Source organism: Ursus maritimus, unplaced genomic scaffold, assembly GCF_017311325.1.
Source record: "Ursus maritimus isolate PB19 unplaced genomic scaffold, ASM1731132v1 scaffold_33, whole genome shotgun sequence".
Classification (NCBI taxonomy): Eukaryota; Metazoa; Chordata; class Mammalia; order Carnivora; family Ursidae; genus Ursus; species Ursus maritimus.
The window spans coordinates 14,106,476-14,115,275 of NW_024425897.1; the positions used below are offsets into that span (position 1 = coordinate 14,106,476).

At 48.1% G+C, this 8,800-nt stretch overlaps 1 protein-coding gene across 1 annotated transcript in view; it reads right to left on the reverse strand.

Moving 5' to 3' along the window:
- Window positions 1-352: 352 nt before the first annotated feature.
- MLEC (malectin) overlaps window positions 353-8,800 on the reverse strand; it is a 14,247-nt gene continuing 5,799 nt past the window's right edge. Inside the window, exons 2-5 of the mRNA XM_040619837.1 lie at window positions 8,229-8,407; window positions 7,281-7,457; window positions 7,117-7,174; window positions 353-5,930 (exon numbers count right to left, since the gene is read on the reverse strand). Of these exons, the coding sequence (XP_040475771.1) occupies window positions 5,701-5,930; window positions 7,117-7,174; window positions 7,281-7,457; window positions 8,229-8,407 (644 nt within the window). The 3' untranslated portion in view covers window positions 353-5,700. The remainder of the gene's footprint in view (window positions 5,931-7,116; window positions 7,175-7,280; window positions 7,458-8,228; window positions 8,408-8,800) is intronic.

An 8,800-nucleotide genomic window follows, 5' to 3' on the forward strand; every position in this document is an offset into this window, starting at 1 on the left:
AGAGAAAGCAGAGAAAACTGTCCCAGGGCTTGGTCTGTCCACAGGCTGTCACGGAAGCTGAGGGAAAGATGTGCACTGGAAGGGAGACAGTCATGGCCTGGCGCTCCAGTGAAAGTGGAAACAAAACAAAACAACTGTTTATTTTTCCTTGAATGCACCGCTGGCTGAAATGGCCAGGCAGAGGTTTATAGAACTTCATTCCCTTAACCAAACATCCCGGCTAAAATGGACAAAAGCCCCTAGTCTTGTCACAGGAGAGCCCTCTGCAGCCAAGTGAGCCCCCAGGTCTCCCTTTCCCACCCCATCACTTCACCTCTTTGCAAAATCAAGTTCAAACTCAATCTCAACAGAGTGTCACTGCAAATTGTTTATTAAAACACAAAGCAATGGACAGTGAAAAACATCCTGATTTTTTTACTTTTTGGTGGGGGGGGGGGCATGTAAAGGGTAGGGACAGATGGAGACAGCCCAGAAGGAAAGACAGCTCTATCCACCCCTACTGCTTTCCCGGGCCAGCCAGGTTCAAAGCCCCTCAATCACATCTCACTGTGCTGCTGTAAATGCATGTTGTGGCTACAGACAAAGAGTTGGTTTGACCTCTGCAGGGAGAGGATGGGGATCTAGGAGCTACCAGGGCTAAGAACTTGACACTATGCTCCAGTACTTGGTACAGAACAGAGCAGCCAGGCCCAATCTGGAGGGGTGGTGTGGGTTTCCTGACAAGCCAGGTTAGGCCGATAATGGTTGAAGAGGCTGCTCTGAGCTCAGAATGGGCAGCTGGTCCTAGTGTGTGAGAACACGGTGGAAGGAAAATCCAAGGAGGGGACTAATCCAGGGTCAAATTTCTTTTCATTCCCTGGATTATGACACACCAGGGAAGACAAGAGTCAAGAACGCCTCATTCCTGGTTTGCCGTGAAGATCTCCCTGCCAATTCTCCCCTCCCACCTGGCAACTCAGCTCTCCTTTCCCGACAGTTGTCCTTTGAAAGGACGGAAAGCACACTTCAGTTTGTTGTTGTTTTCCCTCATACTGAAATAAAGCACTGAAGCTCAAAATAGAGGTGAGAATGAAGTTCTGCTTCTCCTGGTGCTATGTGCCCCCATCGCACAAGCCTGCCTGGATGTGAGAGGTGCCAGGGCCCTCCCTGCCAACTCTAACAGGACTACTGTTTCCCTGGCTGCCAGCACAATCCTGGCTCCTTGTTGTTATATTCCTGGGGGGTGGGGGGGGGTGGGAGGGGACCGTCCCAAGAGAGCCATCCTGCTCTTTTCCTGCCAACCCAGCCAGTCCCCAAATCATCTGCTCTTATCAAAATGATTTGGCAACCGAAGGCAGGCTAGCCAAAAGGCAGCTGGGGAAGGACAAACTAGATCGGCAGCGAGCCACCCATGTACAAAGAACCCGCCCTAGCTGGGCAGCTAACCCACTGATGCCAACCTGGTGTCCTAATAAAATGAGGAAATCTAGCCCTCTTGCCCCAGGAGAGGTCTAAATACAGAAAGAGTCCGAGCTCGGATGGATAGGGAGAAATTACTCTGATCTCTCTGAAGCTTGAACATTAAGGCTTCTTTGCAATTTTCTTAGAGTTCTTTGAACCCTAATTAGATCTTTCCACAGAAGAGAAGCAGACTTCTTCTAAGATTTCTGAACACATCCCAGGTGTTCCTGGTTCTGCTTCTGCACTATCACTTAGCCCTACCCCAGCCTCCTTCCCCAGGGCCACAGCACAAGGAAGCCCAAGGCATCTCCTCCTCCTTCCTTTTTTTGAACAGGAGCATCTGTTAGTCTCACGCTTTGGAAAGCTCACCTGCTCTCCCAGGTCCTTTGGAGAGGCATGGAGGACAATATTACATGTTGCCACTTGATGCCATTAAGGCTGCTCGAGGCAAGAAGACACTTGAATTAGGTCAGAGCCGGCCAGCAAAGGGGAAGGGGAGAGAGGGATGGGGAAGCAGCCCCATGGCAGGGACTCTAAGACCCCTGCCCAGACCTGAATCTAGAGGGAATGCCCACCCTGGCTCAGAGCAGGAGAGGAAAAGGCACTGTGCTGACCGGGGTGGGTCCTGCCCCAATCTCCAGGGAGGGTAGAGAACTTGTGGACTCTTTCCCTGGGCTTCCCAAGGTGAGCCAATTTCTAGAGAAAGGAGTATACCTGCTAGGAAAGGGAAAATACTGCTGCTGTTTTCTGAAGTTCAACTGAGATTCTAGAAGCCATGGCCAGGCCTTCTCAGGAGAAAGTAGAGGCAGGATAAGAAGGAAGAGAAATTCCTTAAAACAGAAGCTTCTCCAAAAAGACAAAGAAGTCAAAACACAATTCTGAAACTGGATTAAACAGTTTCCAGGCACAGAAAGGGGGAGGTAAACTTAAACTTCACTTCATCTCTTCAAAGCCTAATTGACCTCTAATGTGATCCCCCAATTTCAGGCCAGTATCTCATAGGCAAACAGTGGGAAAAAGAGAACAAGGTCACACTCTCAAACCAGCTGGTGGCCCCGGGAGTCTGACACCACTGACACTTAAAGATAACCATCTTTCAAGTCACCAGAATTCAAGATATCCACTGAGCAGCTTCTCCTCCGTAGTGGAGACTTTATGGGAAAATGGATCTGGTTTAGGGGACATGGGTCCCACAGATTATTTCCTGGCACAGCGTTTCAGTCAGCATGAGTAAAACCCAAAATGGCCAGCTGGCCCCTGACCCAAATCAGAGCTAGGCTCCAGACTCTCAGCCCATCCCCAGCAGACATCTTTGTGTGGTCCACCCAGAAACGGAACTGAAAAAGGAGTTTCATCTTGGCCATCTCCTCTTGGCTTTAGCCAGCTGGGGTTAGGGAAATCTAAAAACCTAGGAGAGCATGGATCCAGTAGAAGAGCCCAGACCTCTCTTTCCCCAGGCCTAAGTGGCATCCCTCATCGCCTCCCCGACCCCAGACAGACTCCCTACAGCATAGCCGCCTGGTCCTAGTAATAGCTCAAAATACAGGCAGGGGAACAAACAGTGCAAAAAGCAAATGATGAACAGAGTAATTCGTGACACACACAATACAAAAATAAAAACAAAGAGTGCCCCGCCCCACCCCTTTAACCTAAACTTCATGTACCTATATCATCTTGGAGGAGCCAAAAAAACCCAAAAAAACAAACAAAAAAAACCAAAACAACAATAACAACAACAAAAAAAAGCTTTCAAGTTCAGCATCATGGGCCAGCTGTGACCGGCCCTGGGCAGCTCTGTTAGCTGGGTGGGCTTGGCTCCAGGGGACTCTACCCCAGCCCCCACCAAACTCCTTCCTGTTTCCTCACTTCTCCTTTAGTTTTTGTGAGCCATAGAAAGATGTTCCTTCCTTTCGGACACAAGCAGAGGAAAATGCCCATCCCTATCCCTGAGCTCAGGGGAAAGGAGTGGGCTTGGAAACAGGGGTGGGCTTGGAAGCAAAGCTGCTTGGCTTACAGTACCATTAGGAAATGGCCCCAGGAGCCAGAGTTTCCTTCTGAGACTCTGAGTCACTGAAGGGATGGGTTGAGGTGAGGAGGCGGGACCCCTCCTTCCTCAGAGACCCAGGCAAACTAACAAACAAGGCAAAATGGAGGCAGCAAGTCCTCCTTCCTCATCTCGTCTACTCCATAGGCAGTGGCCTACAGCGGTGGGGAGTTCTGATGGAAGAGGAACCGAAGCCACTGTCGGAAGCCCAATTAATAGTCAGGATGTCCACTGCCCCAGGCAGGGGGTCCCCAGGACCAAGGCCATAGAATGTCATCCTTTAAAGCAGGGAGCTTTGTGAAGCACTCCAGGAAGTGTTCTCTTACTGCAGCCTCAGGCCATAGCCATCCAGATGCCTGACTCAATACCCTACTACTGAGGCCTAAGTCACAGCTAAAATAAAGGGCTCCAACTCTCAAAGGACTAAATGCTGACCCAGAGTAACTCATCAAGAGTCAAAACCCAGGACATGAGCCCAAAGGCTACTTACTTTTTCATATAACAAACAGTTCAATTATATGGAGCTCTTTAAAAACATTGAAAAAAAGAAAAAAAAAAGAAAGACAAAATTAAACACACTGTAAAATGATGAGCCTCGTTTGAGATTCTGTGCTGTTCCAGCCCAAGCAGAAGCTAATCCTGCTGCCCTCCATCCACAAAGTTCCTTGTAGCTTGGCTGGGTCCTCCCTCATTGCTGCCCTAACTGGGAAAAGGATAACAGTGACCAGAAAAGAAGGGAACAGGGAAGCTCCATTTCCTGCAGAAGTTTTTCCAGGGAATTTAAGACAGACGCTTAGATGCTAAGGTTGGCTTCAGAGCTGCCAGAACTATGGCTGACTGGCAATCTTTCAGCCCCGTCACATCAAGAACCCAACTGTAACTTGGATAGGGAGATGAAAGGGCAGAGGGGCATACTATTAAGATCAGTGAGAGGCGCCCCTGGGCCAGATACAGACAATCAGTCTAGTTCTGTGGGGCAGCCCTGGGCATAAACCAAAACTTGTTGACTTGCGCCACAGACACAAGGTGGGAATAAGTGAGTATCAGATACTAGATAAGACACTCTAAACAGTGGTCAGTCACTTAGTAGGGCTCAAGTCTCTGAGGTGGCTCTTAAATTATGCTAACATAAGCCTTTTCTAATCCAAAGACCAGAAGAGACTTTTAAGGTCAAGTGTTCTGTTGCTGCAGGCTGGAAAGCATCCCTGTCCCCTGGCAGCAAGACCCTACAGAGGGGCCAGTAAAAGAATTGCTGGGTCAGGTCCTCCTGGCTGCTGGCTCAGAGATCCAGGGAGGGAGGTACCAACAAGGTGAGGTGGTAGAGGATAAGACATTCAAGCAAAGGGAACCCCAAATCCCCATGTCTCCTTCCCTTCTTGGCAATAACTTAGCAGGATGATTGAGAGAGAGAGAGATTTCAAGTGAGCCAGATTAAGGGGGGAAAAATGAGAGGAAATCAAGTCCCCAACAGGCACTGAAATCAAAATGATTTGTTGTGGTAACAAGTCAGAGGCAACTTGAGGACCTGACGTAAACTAATTGTCTTGGATACCAGACAGTCCTCTAACTGGCACATGTCAGGGAGACAAGCAATGACAAAGCGCAAACACTTAAGGTGGAACCATCATTAGGCTGAAACCAGAAAGGCTTCCAAGTAAGGAAGTATCTACTTTTCTTTTTTTGTTTAATCCCCCTCTGTTTTCGTCTTTATCTTACAAATTATACACCTTCACACATACACAAAGCACACACACTTTCAATCCCATGACATCTGAAAACTTATCTGGACATCACTTCAGAACATACCCAACTCTCAGCGCTGGTCTTCTCAGGTAATAAGATGACATTTCCCTGCTGTTAATTTCTAACCTAAGAAAAGGAACCGTGTCTGCTGTGGGTTCAGAGTCCTTTCCACTAGGTGTGCAGACGAGGATCCTTGAACGTGTAGGATCCGCTTTACCCTAAGTACCCTGGAGAGGAAAGAGACGGCTGGGGCCAGCCACAAAGAGAGCACAAGGACTGAAGCAGGGCTGGGACCAGTGGTGGATGAGGGCTGCTCTCTACCCACTCTGCCTCTTTTTTTCTCCTTTAATTTTTGTGTGTGGTTTTTGTTTGTTTGTTTTTTTGTTAATCACTGTGAAAAATACAGAAACCAAAACCAACATGTTTGGTTTCTTTCCCTCACCCCTCCACCCAGTTCAGGATGGTATTTGTTCTCACAACCGGCAGAGGCAGAAGAGGGTTGGAATGAAGACTCCGAAGGCCACCAGGATGGGAAACATGAGGCTGCTGTTGTCCGAGGCATAGGGGTTGGGCGTGCGGGGGCCTGACTGTACCCGGTTCTTATTGGTCTGTCTTTTGAGATTAGACCCTTCATCGTATTCTTCTTCTTCTTCTTCCTCCTCTTTCTTCTCCAGTCCTGGATGAGGCTGCAGCTTTGGTACATCTGACACAAGAAAACAGACACCTTTTAAGTAAGACCCACAGCATTTAAGTGAGACCCTTAAGAGCCGTAAATGAGCCACAATAAAGAGATGCTATGACCTAAGCAGGGTCCACAGGAAAAAAGAGAAGTAGCAGAAATAGCTCCTGGCCTAAAGAACAGCAGACTGCTGCAAACACTAGTCTTCTTTAGATTTAACTAAAACACAGTAAAAGCCTTGCGCCCAGGGAGGCTCACTATCTCCCCTTCCTGTCCTACTTCTTCAGAACCATGGGAGGACCAGATTGAACAGAGTAAATGACCCGACACCCAAAACTTAGCATTTTCTAATCCCTCCTGCAGCCTTCACAATCCCACATTCCCTTCTGATTCAAACAGCAACTGAGGAAAAGCTGAGCCACAGAGCCTTGGGTTGTCAGCACACACTACCCCTCTGCTCTGCCTCCTCCTTAGGGACTCAAGCTACAAATCTGTTTTTCTGGCAAGACATCTGCCTAGATGTCAGAATACCAGCATCTGGGGACACATCAAGGTGTGCACCAGATGAGCTCCCTGGTGCATTCGGGATGAACTGGGAAAACGCAGAGGCAGAATGGAGGAGAAAAGTCACTAAGACACAAGCCTTCTCCGCAAAAAATCAGCCTGGGAAGCTAGCGGCAGGATCATCTCAACGCTGAGAAAGCGGTACACCCTAAAGCTGGATCTCAAGGACAAGGAGACACTGGAAAGTGAACTTCTGTCCAGTGCAGTCCAGCAATTCTGGACTCTCTCAGAGCATACCAAAACACTAAAGGACTCCTCCTCCTTTTGCCTTTTCCCTTTTTGCCCCCAGGAAACAGATGTCAAAGAAAGAGAATAAGGACGAGTTTAAGGCCATTCCAAAAGACTACAAGGGTCAGGGCACACCAGTAGGTACCATTATTAAGCCAAATTTACAGTGAAGTTAAAGGAATTTGTCCAAAACCAAAAAGCTGATTAAGTGGCAGCAGCAAAATTTGAACACAGACCTTACTCCAAAGCTTACGGCCAGCACCACGCTACACTTCATCCCCAACCATCTGGCTCTGGACTCCCCACAATTTGGCTTTAAGTGTTTTCACAAGAGTGATCAGCTAAATTATTCCCCCAAGGGTTTCCTCAACCATATCCTTCAGCCCAAGGAAAAAAGGAGGTTAAAGACACCACTTACCATCCACTGTCCCAGCCATGATGTAGAGTGCACAAACTTTGGGATTGTCATAGTACCCCTAGGAAATGGGAAACAATGGTCAGCACCACACAGCAGTAAACATTCCCCCTGCACCCATTCTTTTAAACATTTCCTCAGATGGGAGGGCAGAGGGAAAGGGTTACCTTAACAAACTCGATGTAGAGTTTCCCTGTGAAGGTGGACACCTCCCCTTGGACACTGAGCTTCCCCTTTCTGATGCTCATAGGGATGATTTCATCATGAGCTGTGCTGTGCCCGACACGATCAAAGATATCCAAGTCCTTCACCACGACATGGCCATTCAATCGCACATCAAATACCTTCCAGGATTAAATAAAAGAGAGACAATGTCAAGACCATCAGCTTCATACTCCTTTAGCAGCTGGACATCATGTACCTGCCCAGGTTTCAAGTTCAGAAATAATTTTTAAAATGACAGGGCTGGATATAGTCAAGCGTACAGAGTTCGTTACATTAGCTAAATCAAAGCCATGTTCTTTCATTGTCAAGGTCTCATACTGGCCTTAGGGAACAAAGAATACAAACAAAAACCTCAATATGGACAGAAGGAAATTTTCAAGAAGAGACAGGAAAAGTGTAGGGCTAAGGGGCGCCTGGGTGGCTCAGTCGTTCAGCATCTGCCTTTGTCTCAGGGCGTGATCCTGGCGTTTTGGGATCGAGCCCCACATCAGGCTTCTCCACTGGAAACCTGCTTCTTCCTCTCCCACTCCCCCTGCTTGTGTTCCCTCTTTCGCTGGCTATCTCTATCTCTCTGTCAAATAAATAAATTAAATCTTAAAAAAAAAAAAAAAAAAAAGAGCAAGGCTAAAAACAAGAAGGTGCTGACAACTGAGGAGGACAACCAGGATCAGGTAGTTGCCAAGAACTAAGATTCTGGCATCGCGTTCTGTCACCAACCCCCAGAGCAAGTGTAGCCTTGTGAGCAATGGGACATTGCTTCTCTAGGGCAGAAGGAATCCAGCTTTTCCTCAAAGCTCACCTGTTCCTCCCTTCTGGGGAGGCTCTTACATTCTCTGGCCCATAGCAGGGGACTATCCAAGAGTGGCAATGTCCCACTGACCAGGCCTCACCTTCTGCTGGGACTGTGCAAAGTAGACCTCAGCAAATTTCAACACCAGCACATAGTCCCCCTCCTCCTTAATGGGCACTTCGTAGCCAAAAGTCTCCTCATTGTACCGCTCTGTTTGATACAGGATCTGGTCCTCCGGGTTGGAACGCAGGATTGGCAGTTTCATACCATAGTCAGAGGCTGGGGACAAAAAACAAAGAGAAACCACATCAGAGGCAAGACACACAAAAAGAGCAGAGACCCCAGAACTGCCAGAGCTATTACCAGGGCAATGCTAGTAAAACCCTCCCAGAGGAAGGGGCCACCCCCTCTCTGCTGGCTCTAAAGAGACCAGACACAAAAGTAAGAATCAGAGAGCCATTGCCGAGGAAGAGTAAAGTGAAAGAAACCAAACACTAATCACCCCAACAGCTCCCTAACCCTCAGAGTAGAACTTTTTAAAAGCCTGTTAAAATAACTTTCCTCAACTGGACAGAGAGTGACAGGAAGAAAACAGGCGATAGCTACAGCTCCTGGCTCCCTGAGAAGGGGAGCTTCAGAGAAACCTCATAGAATGGGGGGGGGGGGGGGGAG